The sequence below is a fragment of the Lathamus discolor genome, chromosome 2 (genome assembly GCF_037157495.1).
Source record: "Lathamus discolor isolate bLatDis1 chromosome 2, bLatDis1.hap1, whole genome shotgun sequence".
NCBI classification, from domain to species: Eukaryota; Metazoa; Chordata; class Aves; order Psittaciformes; family Psittacidae; genus Lathamus; species Lathamus discolor.
This window is the reverse complement of record NC_088885.1, coordinates 61413738-61433193: the sequence shown is the minus strand read 5'-3', so window position 1 is coordinate 61433193 and position 19456 is coordinate 61413738. Positions and strand designations below refer to the sequence as shown.

The 19456-nt window shown below is 41.5% G+C and overlaps 1 protein-coding gene across 1 annotated transcript in view; it reads right to left on the bottom strand.

Annotated features, from left to right (window-relative positions):
- The window catches only part of RECK (reversion inducing cysteine rich protein with kazal motifs), a 46940-nt gene extending 40540 nt beyond the window's left edge, over window positions 1-6400 (bottom strand). Inside the window, exons 1-2 of the mRNA XM_065667157.1 lie at window positions 6253-6400; window positions 2593-2651 (exon numbers count right to left, since the gene is read on the bottom strand). Of these exons, the coding sequence (XP_065523229.1) occupies window positions 2593-2651; window positions 6253-6331 (138 nt within the window). The 5' untranslated portion in view covers window positions 6332-6400. The remainder of the gene's footprint in view (window positions 1-2592; window positions 2652-6252) is intronic.
- Window positions 6401-19456: the final 13056 nt, after the last annotated feature.

Sequence of the window (19456 nt, the reverse complement as noted above, 5' to 3'; positions counted from 1 at the left end):
TAGATCTGAGCCCCTGAAAACCAAATCATCCCAGACAGCAAGTCTCATTTGTAGATGAGTGCCTCCATTCTTTGCAGAAGGGATTCTTTCTCCTGGTGGCAGTTTACAATCAACTGATTAAGCCAAGATGGCTCCCTGATGGAGTTCGGTCCTCTTCACCTTTCTGAGGCTCCAAATCTATTCCGTAAGGGCATATCCAAAGATATGACAAGAAACTTCCTCCTACTGTCAGGGGCCACAGACTTTCAGTCTCCACTAAGCATAGCCTCTAGCCATCCTTCTTTCCATGCAATGCATAATTCAGGCTATTGGCTTTGCAGGTGCTCAACAAAGAGCCTGTCTGGCTCCCATTTACACTGAGGCAATCCTTCTAACCTCAGCTGCTTTGACAGTTCAGGAAGCTGACCAGACCATGACTCCCACACTTTAAACACCACTGATTCAGTGAGAGACCTGGCCATCCCTTCGCTGCAGCCCAAGACTTGGATGGACATAGTCTTCTTCAAGAGCTCCTTCTGGGTCAAGACCTCCAACATGTCATGAGCCAGTGCCACAGACTGTCCTCCTGGACTTAATAGGTGCACACAGTCTCAAGCAGTACGTTAGCACTTCCTGCTTGGCCCTCTCCACAAGAATCAGCTCCATTAACACCCAAATTCCTGTCTGTGCACCCTGGTCGCTGGCATTCCCTAAGCATTAAACAGGGGTGTGGGGCACAAGCCTGCTCTTGTTCCCTGATGTCCCTGGCAAGCAACTTCAGTGTTTTATGGCTCAAACTACCACATCTAGAAAGAAAACATTTTTTATTTAATTACTAAATAAATTATGCCAGGATGGTACAGTGTGGTGGTACAGACATGACAAGTACATAGCAAATATTTTAGAAAAGGTGTTTGGAAAGAAAGAATGAAAACAGTAAATCATTCAGTCAACTCTGTCCCCCCACAGTCACCCTCCCATGTATGTAAATCTACAAATTCTGTGTTTAAGACAAGGGCATAACTATCAAATAATATATTGCAAAATGGATTCGACAAAGACAAAGCATTTCAATTGTGCTGCACAAAATGGTTAAGCTATATGAAAATAAGAAGAAAAATAGCAGACAGTCGGTTGGCCTACATCAAAGAATCATTCAGAAAATGATGCTACCAACAGCCTGAAGTGAGGTCAGTAAAACAGTTCCTTATAGAACGATTTCTGGGCTACCAGTCTTGCTTTAGACTTGTTCTAGACCTCTCACCACAAAGCCTCTCAATATGCTGATTATATGAGTAGAGAGGAATCATCCAGATGAGGAAAGATCTGAATATCTTACAAAACAAACATAAAATTCTACACAATAATTAGAAACAATATAACAGAAATAAGATGAAATTTGACAGTAAAAAGCTAAAGGCCTTTCATGAAGGGTAACAACTAACAGGCATTCAAGTGATAAACTGGGAATTTCAAACCAATGGAACAGAAGAAAGAATTGCTCAGATTATTCCACATGCAGCTACTAAGCTTGCCAGTTAAATTTGTTTATATGTGTATATCTTTCTCTTACTTACACGTATGTTGTAACACAGTTTTTAAGACTGAGTGTTATACTTCTGGTTTTAATACCATGTACAGTTTTGCTTACCTGTATTCAAAGAGAAAATTACACTGGAAGGGCTGCAACAATAATTATAGGAATTCAGAGAATATCTTATGCAAAGAGAATGTAAGACTTTTCCTTGTTTGGCCTAACAACAGGAAAGCTGAAAGGGAATTTGGTTGTGTTCTATAAATATATTAGGGAGGGAGAAGGTCAATTTAAACCAGAAGTTTTGTTAGTACAATCACAGATAAATATAAACTTGATCATAACTAGGTTTAGCGCTTGAACAGCCCCAAAATGGGCAATGAAGACATGAAAACGGGGCAGGTATGATGTAAGGATAAAAAATGTGTATACGTGTATGTATGCTTTACCGATGCAAAAATTTTATGAATACAAGTTTATATAAATACACACACACAAAGCTGTACAACATACTATCCAAAGGTAGAAATCTAAACATAAGTCGTGGAAAAATATTTTCCAAGCTTGAATCTAGCACAAACAACTCTTTGTTATCACCTTATGAACAGAGTAAGCAAGAAGTTTTTTGCTGGATTCACAAAGCCATGTATCATAATGATTATCTTAGATATTTAGCTAACAAACAAGAACTGACAGGAAGAATGAACAGTACCAACATCTTGTTCTTCATTTTAAATTCCCCAGAAGTTGGAAACATACAAGATCCAGAAACTGGGTAAAAAACCTTCCCCCCTCCCATTTCCTAACATGCTTAGTGCTTCTTGTCCAAACCCTGACCTCAGATTTTTATGTCAATTTCTCCTCAACTTCAGCAGAACCTGTTTTCTACTATGAAAGGAAAGCTGACTACAGTTTTAAACCTTTCTCATTATAACATTATAAACAATAATATTACATCTCATAATTCACTCATAGTATTTACACAGGAATGCATTTGTTTATAAGCCTAATCTTGCTATATCATTGTTCAAGGAAAAATAATAACTCTCAGGGATAACCTAAATTTCAAACAAGCTTACCTGTTCACAGACATCACGGCACATTAAGTTGTCCTTTGCATGGTAACAACAAGACAAGCCTATGGAAAAGCAGGGGGAGGGAAAAAGATATTTAAAAGACTTGAAGCACGTAATTATCACTTCTGAACAGAAGTGCCCACTTTATGGCCTATCAGTATGATTTGTCTGGTCCATAAGCAATTTTCCTTCCCAGAAACAAAAAAAAACATGAGAAATTTTTGTTCCAAAGCTGCTGTAGATCCATTCATGGAGTCTCACAGAATTAGCCCTCAACACTCACTGCCACCAAAAGATCTCACTTCCCTCTTCCGCTTCTAGCTCCACTTCTGCTGCTTAACTTGAACTAGCTTGGCACCTGCCAGATTTCTTCATCAGGCAATTCAATTTATTACCTGGGGCGGGGGGGGGGATGGAGGGAGAGGGGGGAAAGAACAGAATACTACAAAGTGAACAACCCTCCCACCACCAGAAATCCCCATAGACACTATATGCCTTTGTAAATTGAATCACCTCATAGAATTCCTTTTCACATAGAGGTGAACACAGCTGTTCATTCAACTCTGGCTTCCTAAAAACTTGGATCAAAACTGTAGATTGTTTCACTAGTGATGGATGATTAAGAGTGGTTCTGCCTAACCAGATGGAAGTCATAGAGCAAAACAGAGATAAGAACACATCAACAGGAAAATGAATGAGAACTGAAGCACTGAGACTTCATGAAACACTAAGATTTAAAGTGACATTTATAACATTATAGTTTGTTGCTCTTTGTCTCCCCTACCATCACTTCATTCTGAGTTAAGCTTGGCAGTACAAAATGAACTGCAGAACTTTTGATATTCATTTTCATCCTCACTGCCCAGTGCTTGGAAGTGTATTAAAAACCAGACATGCAGAGGTTTCTTTGAAAGCTTTTACTTCTTCACACATACGGTCATTTATGATTACAGATTTTTGCTCATCTGTATCTGAACTACACATCACACTGATACAACATAAAAGCAACACGTACGGTGAAAAAAACCCCCAACTGTACAATGATATCACACATGAAGTTGTATTTTACAGTACCTAGTTACTAAAGAGATTTTGACTGAACTACTAAGGAGAATCTTGGCATGAATTCCTTGATAATTTCACAACATACAAGTGCTTTCATCTGAAAGGTCACAGCCGCTACAGGATAACTAATTTAAAACCTAAAAGAATCCATCACCACCAAAATTCTCCAATACTGAAATGCTATTAAACATGAAAAAAACCAACAAAAAACCAAACAAAACCCCAAACCTGAAAATGTTGAGGAACTGGGAATAAAACAAAACATGTAAAAAGTTGCCTGAAACAGTCATGCTTTAAAATGCCTATTACAGGACTGAGCTGCATTTTAATGCAAAAATCTATCATTCCCAAATAGGAAATAGGAGAAGCCAAAGTAAGACTTCCAATTGGTGAATGTTTTCATTAGTAGCTAGAAACAACATAGCAAAATGCCTGTAATAAATGGAGAGAGCACCAAAATCACGCTTAGAACATGATGAAAGAAATAAATTGTGAAATTTACTTTAATGTTTTTTTTTTTTCCAATTTTCTACAATCTCAGAAAAGGACTGAGATATATGACACAGATGGCTTAAAAATCTTTCTGATTTGAGGCTACATGTGGGAACCTGTAGGTTTTTCTGCACTATGTTCAGTAAGCCACTGCTTTTTCTTAAGGCAATTGTTGCACTTTATTTTGTGTTTCTAAATTTCAGTGCCTGTGCCATCAAAGTGCAAGCATATTAACACAGCACGGGCGAAAACATTCAGGTTCACAAGAAGATATCCAGCAAAGTACTTTCATAAGTAAGAAAACCCAACCAAACATGTTTAGGCATAGGCTTACAAACAGAAACACTGTGTACTCAATCATGGTTTTGTTGTTTTGTTTCACCATCCCACTATATAAATTTTTATTGAGAGTAACTGCTACGTTTAAGAGACACAAGAATTCAGGAGTTCCCAACCTATGAAAAGAATTTACACTGGCTTAGGAGACAATGCATATGTTTAACGGTGTATGTTTATTAAACTCTCCTTCACACAGATGATTTAATACTCTGTGGCCTCTTACCCATTAGTTTTCAATGGCTTCCAATCCTCCTATGATGAGTAAACACACATCCAGGATAGTTCTTCTCAGTCACTTCCACTGCTAAATTTCAAGTCTTACCTATTATCCCTAACAATGAAGTAACAATATGCTACACCTCATAGTAATTACTTTTATATAAAATCCTAATCAATCGATGGCACCTTGAACAAGCAGCAAATTAAACTGGCCCAGAGAGATCTTTTGTGCTTAAGTTTGAAATGGAAGTTATTAACAATATCCATTCCAAACACACTTCCTCAGTTCTCTTTCCAGCTAACTTCTTCTAAAATGTCATATGACATCTCTTTGTCTGTCCCTTACTTTCTTATTCCCATCTTCTCCTGTTCAACTGAAGAATTTCCAGATCTGCTATTTCAGAAATGTGAGTAGGTTTATCAAGCGAAAGTTGAACTAGATTATGTCACATTTCATTCCACTAGCTTTTTACTGCCTTCTTCCTAAAACCATGCCTCACTAGAAGTTAGTGTAGAACAATGAAATGCCCATAAATGCTTCAGTATGATTGCAGTCTTCTGCTGTAAAGTATTACGTATTTTGTATTTTCCCTTCCTGCAACAGCATTACCAGCATGATCTGGTTATTAAAAGCTGTATGTCAATATCTGTGCGTGTGCTGCCTTCTTTTAGTTATTTTTTGGTCCTGTCAATAAGTTATTTACTATCACAACTGTAACGCAGGAAACTATTTTACCATCATCTTTATTAAAAGTCTTGCCTTCACTTAAAAAAAAAATAATAAATAAAATCCAATACCCTGTTCAATAGCATTTTTCTTATTGAAAAGGTTAGCAAAACCACAAGGAACACAAGCCCTGGAATACGAGGCCTGTTCTGACATTTCAGATAGCAATCTATAAATCAGGTTTTACTGATATGGAGCAAGACACCAGGTCTTCTCCATTTCAAACCATAATCTTCGTACCTACTGCCAGCATAACAGTCGAAGACACAAATCCCGGCCTCTCAAGTCATGTAACCAGGTCTAAAAGGTCTGTCTATCCCATGACACTGCTAGGCGGGATGTGGTCAAGACGGCCGTACCCCTGCACCCCATTCCTCCCCATCTCAGCTATTGAAGCCTCCTCCTCTCTCCGGCTGACGGCCTCCACATCAGGGTTTCAGGCGGGTGCATTCCACGGGGATGCGGCGGGGGAACACGACACCGAGACAGCGGCAGCGGTAAAAGGACCGACACAAGGAAGGGGCCGCCCCTACCCTCACCTTTGGCCGCCCCTCGCCCACCACCCTCCCGCTCCCGTGGGGCAGGTGCGGGCGGCAGCCGACGCCCCGATGCCGCCCCGTTACCCCCCGGCTCCAGGCAGCCCGCCCGCAGCTGCGGCGAGACACGAGCGACCCGCGGCGCCGGGCCGCGCCCCATCCCCGCGGTCGACGCCACCGCCCCAAGGCTTCGGCACCCCGCGGGCGGCCTCGTCTCTGCGCCATGTTGTTGACGAGGGACCCGCGGAACCACCTCCCCTCCATCCTCTGCAACTCGCTACTCACCATCTACTGCAGGGAAGAGTAGGGGGGCTGCCGCCAGGCAGAGCAGGCCCCAGGGCCACCGAGCGGCCCCTACCGCCATGGCCCGGCCGCGGCCCCGCCTCACGACCCCCGCCCGCCAGACGGGCTGACTCTGACGCCGGCAGCGCCCGCTCCCGGCCCCGCGCTGCCTCCTGCCACCCCCATTGGCTGCGGCTCCCCCGCCAGGCCCCGCCTCCTCCGCCTGGCCGCCGCGGACATTGCAGCCGGCGAGCGCCGCCGCCGGCCCCGCCGGGAGCTGTGTCCAGCGCCGCTCGGCGGGCTCGGTGCTGGGCAGAAAGAGACAGGGCCTGCTCCGCCACGGAGCCGCTGCCTCCCCGGTGCTGCCGGGAGGGTAATGGGTCTGTCTCCAAGTGGAGAGCAGGGAGGAGCGCTGCCCCTGTGGGGGTCGGTGTTGGGGTGTGTCCTTTTCAACACGCTTGTCGGCGGCATGGACAGTGGGATGGAGCACCCTCAGCAAGTTTGCCGGTGACACTGAGCTCTGTGGTGTGGCAGACATGCTGGAGGGAAGGGATGGGATCCAGAGGGACTTGGGCAGGCTGGAGAGGTGGGTCAATGTGAACCTCATGAAGTTCAACAAGGCCAAGTGCAAGGTCCTGTGCGTGGATGAGGGTAATCCCAAGCACAAATACGGGCTGGGGGAGACTGGATTGAGAGCAGCGCTGAGAAGTGCCTCAGGGGATTCACTGACAAGCAGCTCACCACGATCTGGTAGTGTGCCCTTGCAGCACAGAAACCAACCATGTCGTGGGCTGCATCACCAGCAGCGTGATCAGCAGGTCGAGGGAGGGGAATCTCCCCTTTTTACTCTGCTCTCGTGAGACCCCACCTGCAGTCCTGCATCCAGCTCTGGGGCCTCAGTATAAGAAGAACATGGAGCTGCTGGAGCAAGTCCAGAGGAGGCCATGAAGGTGCTCTGAAGGCTGGAGCGGCTCTGCTATGGAGACAGGCTGAGAGAGCTGGGCTTGTTCAGGCTGGAGAAGGCTCTGGGGACACCTTAGAGCAGCTTCCAGTGCCTGAAAGGGCCAACAAGAAAGCTGGAGAGGGGCTTTTGACAAGGGCAGGTAGGGACAGGACAAGGGGGAATGGATTTAAACTGACAGAGGGCAGATTTAGACAGGATCTGAGTTCTTCCCCATGAGTGTGGTGGGGCCCTGGCACAGGGTGCCCAGAGAAGCTGTGGCTGCCCCATCCCTGGCAGTGTTCAAGGCCAGGTTGGGTGGAGCTTGGAGCAACCTGCTCTAGTGGTTGGAACCGAATGAGGTTTAAGGTCCCTTCCAACCCATACCATTCTGTGGTTCTATCATTTAGTTGTATTTTAATTTGAAGTCAAATTAAAGCTGTTGCTGTAATTGTGAATTTAAGAAGCTGAAAAGTGGCAAATGTGACCTGGTTATAAAAAATAACAAGCAACCAACCAAAAAAACCCCACCCTCAAAAACAACAACAAAAAAGCCTGTTCACACCAGGACAGTAATGATCCTTCTATGTAAGTGGGCTTACACATCAGTTAGATAGCTGGGCTTTTGCCCCAGAGGCTAATTTTTGTTAATTTTCCATCTGCCAAGTATTTCGGGACTTAAAATTCATCACGGGTCCACGAGGTGGCAGTAGATCCAAAAGCACAATTTGCCAGATGGTTAAATTTGCAGGCTGGTTTCATTTCTCTGAAAATACAAGGGGCCTGAACTGATTAGATGCAATTCCACCACCCCCACCCCCACCCCCCCTTATGCTAAATGGTTTAATTTGGCTTCATTTTGATGAGGGTGAACTGCTGTGAATGTGCTGAATGCCATTTATGTGCGAAGTCATTATCAACAATAATTTACCCCAGAAATGAATAGGCAGAGGAAAGGTGCGAGTATGCCTGGTAATATAAATGCTCTGCATTATCACTTCAAGTCACCGTGTCAGTTCCAGAAGAAATAACAGACCACTGAAATTATTTCCTTTGCTTTAAAGAAGAGAACTGAACTTTGAAATAATAAAAGGTTTTAAAATTTGGCTTTCAGTAAGGACAGTATAAATTTTAACCCCATTGTTCTAGAAAGCAAAGTCTTTCGTTCCTTGGGGTTTTGGATGTTGAATCTGCATACCATTTTCCTGTTAAACTGTATATGTTGGTCTTTTTAAAACAGAACCAATGAGAACAAAGAGAAGTGGAATTTGGGGGATTGAAATAAGTAAGTACTTCACTGTAAAGCAAGTATACTGACAGCATGCTTTTGAAGTCTGGTGATAAGACAGAAACTCCTCTGCAAATGTATTTTATTTTTTGCTGCTCCTGGCATTTGCTGAGGAACAAGGAATACTTTATTCCTTCTCATAAAAAGACAGGCTCAGGAAATACGGGCTGTTCAGCCTGGAGAAGGTTGCATGGAGACCTCATAGCAGCCTTCCAGTAACTGAAGGGAGCCTATAAGGATGCCGGGGAGGGACTCTTCATTAGGATCTGTAGTAATAGGACAAAGGGTAACAGGTTTAAACTCAAACAGGGGAGATTTAGGTTAGATATAAGGAAGAAATTCATTGCTGTGAGAGTGGTGAGGCCCTAGCACAGGCTGCCCAAGGAAGCTGTGACTGCTCCATCCCTGGCAGTGTAGAGGGCCAGGCTGGACAGGGCTTTGAGTGACCTAGTCTAGCCTGAGGCATCCCTGCCCATGAAACTAGATGAGCTTAAGGTCCTTTCCAGTCCGAACAGTTCCATGATTCTGTCATTCCATTCTATATGCAGTATTTCTTGTTGCTTAGAATATAATAAAATCTGCTCATTCATCTATATTATTTTGTATTAGCTTGAATAGTTAGTTCATTATATTTTGTTCTGACTAGTGTTTGATCCTGCTTCCTTATCCTAAAAATTGCTGAAACTTTAAAAGGTTTGAATGTTACTTTGTATTTTATGTGAAGTCTCCTTCAGCAATAGGTGAACTTTCTGATGTAGTCATGGTCTGAATTCCTGGTCCACACATACATTTTACTGGAAGAGATCTGACCTGATCAGCATCCCTTCAGAAAGTAAAACAATGCCATATTTTTCTTAACTCCAGAGAACCGTATTGTCAATGTGGCATATCTCTGTATGTTTCTGAAACTACTGTTCTATATTTGCATTTAACATATTATTATATCTGGTTCAAGATGTACATGAATTCTGTGCACCATAAATCTGGCTTCCCAACTTTTTAAGATCTTTAAGAACCAATATACAGAGTCACCACTCTCAAGATGGTACTTTATAAGACAAAAGGTTGTTTTCACCATGTATACCTTCTATTCTTACCGCATTACTGGAAGCCAGTAGCATTTTCCTTCTGGGTAACTACTAAAGCCATTGTGCTTTAGCTACAAACATGTTAAAAATTGCTCTGCTGTGATTCTTAGGATATCTACACCATACAATTTGCAGACATACCCTAATTTGCATTAATTTGTTTGATCTGTGTATCAACAACTAGATACCTGCATGATAAGCTGACGCCAGATTTTTAGTGCATGTTGAGTAGGTTTTCTGTGCTGAGGCTTGTTTCCGTTTCATCTCTGTGTTGCAACTAGGTAGGGCTTTACAGCTACCTGAAATGTGCCTGTACATGAACTGGTAGGAGTTGTGGAACCTCTGTGGGACTGTCCCTAGCAAGCTGCTAGCTAGTAAGTGAGGGGGTCTCCTGTTTCTTCATTCTAAGAATGGATCACCACAGCAAATCCTCTTTCAAAGAGATTTTGTTCTTAAACAGGCAAACCTTTTTGTACAGGCAAACCATAGCTGCTTTATTTTTTCGCCACTAGATCTCACACAGTATTTTGCAGCTGACTTTCCAAATAGCAAATAAGGAAGATTAATTTATTTTCAAATTACTTCACTTTTTTGCAAAACGACAGAAAACTGAAGTTGTATTAATAGGTAAAACACAAATACAAAAGCAAGGTTTGGTGGTTGCTATTACACAGATCAGTTACACTGATAAAGTTGTATATAAAGCAAGACAGATGTGAAATTAAAGCCAATAAAGATGTACATTAATGCTAAATACAATGTCTGCAATTAATTGTAAGCAAGTCGAACATGTGGTGCATATTAGAGTTCATAAAATCTTGCCACAGGCAAACAATTAATGTGCATACATCAAGTCTGGAAGGACAGACAACTGAAAGTGATTAAAGAAGTGTGGAGTATAGAATTAATTATAATTTGCTAGAAAAGTAGTAAAGAAGTAAACAAGATTCTGTCATTGTAAGTTAAGAAACTATTCCCTCATTTGGAAAAGAATTTAAAATAGATCTCATGTTTGCTGAAACAGGAAGTTTTGATGTTCATAAAATGTGCCATAAACAAAACAACCTGGCTCTGCTTTACCTTTCATAACTTTTCTCAACAGAGCAAATAACCTGAAACTGAAGTCGCCTGTCAGTCTAAATTTAAAGTCCCTGAAATCAGTTACGGGATTAGAAACATGTCTGCTTCTCTTCAAATGAGAATGCTCAGTGAAGTAAAATACACTCCTTGGTAACAGAGCTTACGAAAGGGATACTTTAAAAACAGGTTGTTGACTGATAGAAGCATCAAGACAATTCATTCTCTTTGGCATAGAAAAACTGTGTCAGTAAAGCCTAATTACTATATCCTTTCATGTTAGAGAAGGTGACGGTAAAAAAACAAAACCCTAACAAATGTCACCAAGATACATTTACATTTATGCTATTGGGTCAGATGCATTTTACTCTCTATACTGCTTTGTATGCTGTATAGAATTTTGTACTCTATACTGTCTATAATGGAGTTACGTATTAATGTAACTATCAATTTGCTGCCTTCAAGACAGGGCAGGCCAGAGTTGCTAGCAAATGTGTGGAGCAGCTTCCTGTGAAAAGCTCTCTAATGAGACAGAAGATAATTTCAGTTTGATTTCTGGAATAACATTGAGGGATTGATACAGCTTTTTTTTCTTTCCAGTTTAAGAAATTGAAAACAAGAGAAATTATATTGAAAGTTCTGGAGTTTGCAGAGCAGAAAATTGATCTCTTCAAAATGTGGAAAAACAATACTTCAACCAGAATCATGTTCAGTCCAGTCAAATCCTTCAACCATCCTGATGACCTAAATCTGAATCTAAACTCAAGTGTCTAAATATAAAGTCTGCCACACCTGTACTGTAGTAAAGATGGGCCAGTCAAAATCCTATCTTCTTTCTGGCCTTGGCTCACCATCCAAGAGGACAAATAACAGCATTTAACAAGTGATGACACATCTATGTCTTTGAATACAGATAAAATGGATATTCATTTTGCTTTTCAAGTCAGGCTTCCGTATCAGCAGTGCATTTGCCAGCATATCATAAGTATGGGTTGGAGATAGAAAAGGATATGTTGAAGAACACTGAGAATGCCATATGCTAATTCTTCTGTGGATTATCCTACTGAATCATTTAGTCGTATATAGGATTAGTTACTTCTCCATATGGTGCTTAAGGGCCAAATTGCTGCTGGAATATTTTCCAAAGGTTATTTTTATGTTTTGCTGTACTATGGGATTGCGTTAAAAATTGCATCATGACCTTCACATACGCTGAGATATTTTAAAGCACCCGAAGAGCTTTATACGTTTTCCTCCATGTTTTAGCAATTACAATACTCTCTCAATTAGTAATCTTTGCAGAACTCTGTGTAATCCATTCACTGCTATACATACATTTCTGTATGAATAGAGTCTGCGAGCTTTGCAAAAGCGGGTGTGGGTGGTATGAAATCATTTATGCTGCTAATTGACAATTATGCAGTTGCTTCTAGTTTCAAACAGGAAAAGAAGTCAGTGTAGACTGGCAGATAAAAAAGAAAGGGCAAGGCATAAAATACCATTTTTTGCTATCAGTTTGTGTAGTACTATTTAAATCAATTTTAAGCTAACTAAAACTAATCAGCTTTAGCTAAAATAAAATTCTTTTTTTCTTGCTACTGCATACATTAGCTAGCAAGCTCTGTCAAGATGACATTATAATTATTATGAATTACAGATCAGTGCCTGTTCCCATCTATACCTACACTTGAGTGACATGAGTGAATTAGGGTAGAACTTGGCTAGTATGAATTAATCCCGAATACTTCTCAAAATACCTTAATAAAAGTGTCAAAAGGTACTTTACTTATTCTAACTTCTGTAGCTGTAATAAAAATATATATGCATAATTTACATATTAACAGTGATGGAGGTTATTAGGCAACTGATGTCTTTGCTAGGAACGGAAAAGCTACATGCATCTGATAAGAATGGAGAGAGGGAATCATGGTTTTTGATAAGAAAAAGGAGTAGTGCACTGGGATAAGGCAGTGGGACTGGCAGGAGCAAGTGCTGTCTGAATGCTCCTTGGTTTCAGAGAGTTGGCTGAGTTTATCCCATTGCCAAGGGCCACATGCAGCATAGCTTGCACCTGCTCAGGCACACTGTGATGTGGGCCAGTGGGTTCTCCGTATGCAGTTGTCCTTACCATCATCATGACACAGGGACATGAGGATCAAATGGAACTTTTTATATTAGGCAGCTTTAAATAATGCACACTACAGCAAAATAACTTCTTAATTTTGAAAACACACCATATTTGATCAGATTTCAGATCCTAAAGAATAACTTTAAAGCTCCCCCACCATCTAGTTGAAATGTCCCTGCTCATTGCAGGGGTGTTGGACTAGAAGGCCTTTGAAGGTCCCTTTCAACCCAAACTAGTCTATCATTCTATATTCAAAAATTCGTAGCTAAATTCTTACTGTCTTTGATAACTGAGACTTAGAATAATTTCCCTTTAAAATGCACATATTTACTTTTCTTGGGCACGGAATCATAGAATGGTTTGGGTTGGAAAGGACCTTAAGATCATCTAGTTCTAGCCCTCCTGCCATGGGCATGGACACCTTCCACTAGGCCAGGTTGCCTAATGCCCTGTCCAACCTGGCCTGATTTCTTGGTCGGTTAAGTGAGTCCTCCTTCTCTATAAACTGTTTATTTTAATATATCAGTAAATAAGACACATACAAAACTGAGTGTGGGAAATGCCAAACTTTAAGCATACATAGTGCAATGAAGAACTTGACTGAGACTAATAAAAATACTTTACAAGAATTGAATGCTTGTGATCATCCACACAGAATAATTCCCTGTCTTTGCAGAAATGGGTTTGTTGTTTTTTTTTTCAGGGAGATGTCCCGTTTCAATCTAAGTAGCACAGTCAGGTGCAACAAAACCAGAATTGAAATACCCAAATCCTGGGCTTTTAGCACAAGACAGGAGAATACTATGCTGTAAACCTAGGGTAAACATCAATAGCTGTAGAACTTCTGGCAGAAAAAGCTCTCCCTTCCCAAGAGATCCTGGTGTAGCTTTGCTAACTGCAGCATGACATGAATGCACATGCAAAAAACCACACCTGAATGGAAAACCTACCTTCTCCAGCCTGGAACATGAAACTGTCACAATGAACTGTCTGGAAATATTAGCAATACTGGAATTTTCACAACTGCATCAAATTTCTGTCCTACCCACAGATGTGGTGTCCTGGGTTCAGCAGCAGCAGTCATTTTTCTCCTCCTTAGCAGCTGGTGCAGCACTGTGTTTTGACTTTCAGCCTGGGAACAGTGCTGATAACACCCATGTTTTCAGTTGTTGCTCAGTAATGTTTACTCTGACCAAGGACTTTGTGAGCCTCATGCTCTGCCGGGGATGAGGGGAGGCCGGGAGGACCAAGGTAGCCAAAGAGGTATTCCATACCACAGCACGTCATGCCCAGGGAGGTAACTGGGAGTTACCCAGAAGGGCACGGGCTCTCTTCTGGGGGTTGGACTTGTTTTGGCGGGTGGTATTGTGTTCTCTTCCCTTGTTATTTTCTCTTATCAATATTATCATTGGCGGTAGCAGCAGTGGTTTGTGTTATACCTTAGTTACTGGGCTGTTCTTATCTCAACCCGTGGGAGTTACATTCTCTCCATTCTCCTCCCCATCCCTGCGGGAGAAGGGGGGGTGAACGGGGGGGGAGGGAGAAAGGGGGGAAGAAAGAGGGAGAAAGGGGAGGAGTGAGTGAACGAGCTGCATGGCTGGGTTTAAACCACAACATGTGGTCTTCACATTCCATGATATGCTACTTGGCTACAATTGCACTGTGTATTTTTACCACGTGAATTAACTGTGGTCCTTTTCTAAGTAACTGCAGAGCGAATTGAGCATCCAGTGGGAGACTAAAACATGGACTGTGTCTGCTAACAGAAAGGTTAGAGCTGCCCAGTAGTACTTGCTACAGCATAAAGCTATCAGTTGCTTTCCTCTTAAAGCAAGGGATGAAGCCAAATCCCAGACCGGGATGCCAAAGCTCACTGCCTTTTCTGGCTCCTTTAAGGATCAGCAAGCTGCCTTTTGCAGAATGGAATAATCAGGGATAACTTATACTCTATATTCACAGGAGAAACAATCTACTATATAAGTATTTTCCAGCTTGCTTTATGTCCTTTCACTAGACTGGAGAAGGTCAATACAGAAACAGAATAAAACTTCCACTCTTATATAAGAATCATGTTTTCCTTCAGTGGTTATCACTTCTCTCCTCTGTACTCTGTTAGGGAGATGTGCTTTCTTTGTACCTTGGTGTTCTAGCTGCCTAGATTTCAACAGTCCATGTTTTGGAGTCTTTTTGCTGTTGTTCAAAGTCTGTACGAAAACAAACTGATTCTGGAATGATTTTCTGTATGAAAGAACAAAAATAACAGCACAGACAATGCAATACTTGTGTTAACTTCAACATTGCCTTCAAAATAGGATGCATCAGCAAAATTCTGTCTAGCACCTCCTCATATGCACAGATGGCATGAGAACTGCTAGTGAAACAGCTTAGTTTCTTTCTCACTTTCTTAGCCTTGATTTTTCATCCTTGATATAAGTCATAATTTTCACATCTTTTGAATGTTTATTGCATGAGATCAGGTTTTTAGTCTTGCACAGCCATTTCTTTATTAAGAGTTTCAAAAATACCTGCATTATGTTCCTTGCTATGATGCTTTTCTTTCTATAGTTATTTTTGGCTTGTCAGATGTCTCCCAAGCCTTCCTCAAGGAGAATGACTTCATTTTTCAGTCTGTGTCACTGTCTCAGTGCTGTTTTGAATAGGGTATTAGAGGCACTTGCCTGGGTAAAAAGCCATCAGTCCATACTAAACTGTGCCTAGACAACACCAAGTGATATCCAGCTATCTTACCTCCTTTCCTCTCTGTGATCAGCTCTGATTTTAAATAACCTTTCCTTGCTTTTATGGAAATTTTCTAATGTATTTCTTTGAGTAGGGCCTCCATGATGAGCTGCTTGAGAATCAGCTTTGATTTCTTCCATCAGTTCTTCAAAGTATTTCCTTTGTGAAAACTGGATTAGACAATGTGCATTCAGCCTGGCCTCTTTCAAGCCCACAATTACATGTGGTACTAGGACTTGTAGCTCCTGCTTACCACGTGTCAGGATTCATCTAGGGACACAGTTTGAAAGAGGCTGCCATAGAGCCAGAAAAACCACACATCTGTATGTGAGTGATTCATAACCTGATCAGTCATAGAGAATCACAGAATGGTGTGGTTTGGAAAGGGCCTTAAGATCATCTAATTCCAACCCCCTGCCATGGGCAGGGACATCTCACACTAGACCATGTCACCCAAGGCCCTGTCCACCCTGGCCTTGAACACCGCCAGGGATGGAGCATTTACCACTTTTTTGGGCAGCCTGTTCTGGTGCCTCACCACCCTCACAGTGAAGAACTTCCTCCTTATTCCAACCTGAACTTTCCCTCTTGAACTCTGAACCCATTACCTCTTGCCCTATCACTACAGTCCCTGATGAAGAGTCCCTCTCCAGCAATCTTGTAGGCCCCCTTCAGATACTGGAAGGCTGCTATGAGGTCTCTGCGCAGCCTTCTCTTCTCCAGGCTTAACAGCCCCAACTTCCTCAGCCTGTCTTTATATGGGAGGTGCTCCAGCCCCCTTATCATCCTTGTGGTCCTCCTCTGGACTTGCTCCAACAGCTCCATGTCCTTCTTATACATAATACATCTGTAATAACTTATAAAGTTACTGTACTCCAGCTTAGACATGGTAAAAAGATCATCTTGAGAGAGAACAGAAGAATTTTCAGGTGAGGACAGGCACAATGTCCTCCCTGCTCTCTCCTTACCAGGTTCTTCACGGAGAGAGTCTGTACTCCATCTAGTAAGTGGCCAAAAATTTCTGGCAAACAAGAGAGCCTGACATCTCTCTATCCATCCCCGTGCCCTCTGTGAGTAACCTCACTAAACCACATTGCTCAGAGTCTTGGTCAACTGGACGCTGGCAGCATTAGTCAGTCCAAGTTTCCCATGTCTGATTTCACTAGCTGTGGTGTTGACTTTGATCTTTACATAATGCTCACAAAACAAGATTTGATCTGAACTTCCTAAAACAACAGGGCATGTAATGTTTCTCATAATACAATGTATAAAGTTTTATCACTGTCTTTAGAAGGCTATAATGGACACAATAAGTCTAAATCCATGAATATGCTAATGAAGACATCCTGGGAATGTTAATGAAAGAACCTTCAGAACAGAGCAAGAAGGTCATCTCTGCTCTTTTCTATCTCCACACACGTACGCAGGTCTCCAGCACATCTCTTGTATCAAAAGTCTGTGGCCTGAAGGACTGCACAGGCCAGGCTAAGAGGTGGAACAACAGTACTCAGAAAAGGAAGAAATGTTTCCAGGATTAACTGGAAAAGCTTTCTTGCATGAGAGGAGGGAGACAGCAGCACAGCTGACCCCATGAGACCTGAGGGAGTTTGTGAAAACCTTTATCCCCATTTTACAGGACAGAAAATGAAACTGAAAATTACTTTCCCATAAAAAGAGGGGTAAGATGATTTACACAGCATGAAGTAAGGTGGCATTTCAGAAAGGAGCTGATTTAAAAATATGTACAAATCTTGGACTGTACAGGTGCTTTGTGAGAAACACTGAAAAATGCAGATGAATGGGAAAGGGAACTGGTGTAGACAATAGCCAAAAAAAACCCCCCAAAAAACGGAGTTTCAAACTTCCTTCTTGATCGAGTCAGTCTTTCCACTTACATTTAAAGTAGTCAGGAAAGGATCTTCATAACCTTTTAGTTTATCTTCACCAATAAAAAGTTGCTTATCTAGTCTTTGCAGAATCCTTACCAAATACCCACAACTCTGGTTTCAGGAAATTACACATACTTTTTTGAAGGGTTTTTTTTTGTTTGTTTTAAAAAGCCTTTACATGAGACTCGGTCTGTTGTGGTGGGGGATACATTTGCATTCCTCTCAGTATTTGCCAGAGAGACCCTCTTCTGCATAAACAGCTACTTGTAGTGCAATAAACTACTGCCTGGCATGTCTGCCAGCATCCTAGAAATTACATGTATAGGATGTGTAAGCAAAAAACATGGGATGACAAGGAGACTATACTACTGGCATCTGAGGAATAAAAAGTGCAGAATGAGAAGGGAACACAGTGTTAAGGCAGGCTAATTCATTTGTGCCTTGCTTTGGTGCTCATCACCACACAATAAGCCATTGCTTTGGAAATGCTGGTAACTTCTTTCCGTTCAGCCAGTGGCAATTTAAATACACCTCTGCAAGAGATGATGATGAGTGTAAACTTCAAACGCACATTTAATCTCTTATGTGGGTTTTCATGTGTGTGTGTATGTATTTTGACTTCATCAATCAAAACACGCTCAGTTTTGGTTTCCTGTGCGGGCCTACCCTGCACCAACACACACAAACACGCTTCAGAAACTTCAATACAAAGTGTAAAGAGAAAGCTGAGAAAAGGGGTCTACTACTTATGTGCAGTCCTTGGAAGCTTTATGTCTCTCTCTCTTAACCATAAGCTAAAAGCCCTCAAAATAATCCTACAAACAAAGAGACATTCTTTAATGAATCTGATTGACTTTTCCTTCCAGTTTCTGAGAAAGAGTGCAATCAGTATTTTCCACCATTTTTTGGAAAAGCTTTCATATAGGATAAAATTGGAAGTATTTCAGTGAACTATTTTATTCCTACAACTAGGATTTAAGGAAAAAATAAAAAATGGCAAGATTTTACATTAAACATAAGAAGTTAACAGCATGATACTGCCTTTCACCAGCTGAGAAGCTGCATCAGCTCCTGGATATGAGCTCAACACATTCAGTGCTCCATCTCCCAGATCCATTCAGTAGGTATGGCTCTAGCTGGCAAGGCTAGCAGGTTTTCCACTCCTTCCTTGCATTACTAAAAAACTTAGAAATACTAGAACCGAGGAATATGGTGCAATACCTGCACCATGTGTTGCCACTGAACCAGCATATACACGCTCTATGTACCAGTCCCTGGTCCCAGTCTAAGCAAATAACCAAAAGGAAGAAACATTTTGGGCAAGATGAGACATGCAGTGTGGGGTTCAGACTTCCCCTAGGTCAGAGAGAGCATTCAAAAAAACCTCTTCTCCCCTCATTTAAAAACCTACACAAATTTATTTGATATTAAATTAAAAAATAATATCAACTCCTGTGCCCAATTCTTCAACAGCTTCCACAAATTTCCAGCTACTGGCAACTGGAGAGCTCTTTTCAGTTTTGTAATTGAGCTAATTAGAAACACATCAAGGATGTTTAATCTTCATCTCCATATACCTATTTTAATACCAGTAAACATTGCAAATTTGCACCTGGGACCATATCTGCATGACTTGCTCTAACTTTTTTCTCTTCAAAAGAGAGGTAACAATTGCAGGTACCATTACATCGCATAGACTAGGGACTGAAATCTTATTTTCAAACAACTCTTCAGGAAGACTTGAGACTGTGGGTTTCCCAGGGACTACTGGACACTGTGTCTGCAGTCTAGTGAAGTTATTTACTTCACTTGTGAATACCAAGCAAAGTATTTACTTGGTTTTTACATTGTAGGACACACAGAAGCTTAGGTAATATCTGTATAGCATACATGAGACTGATTGCCTCAGCATTAGCAGACCACTTTATCATTTTTATACGAGCAGAAATTCCTTCTGAGGAAGGGAATTTGCTGTAAACCCATTTTTTGCCAGGTAAGAATATCACACCCAAACCCATACCTACCTGAAACTTCTTCCTCTGAAAGACAACGCATGCA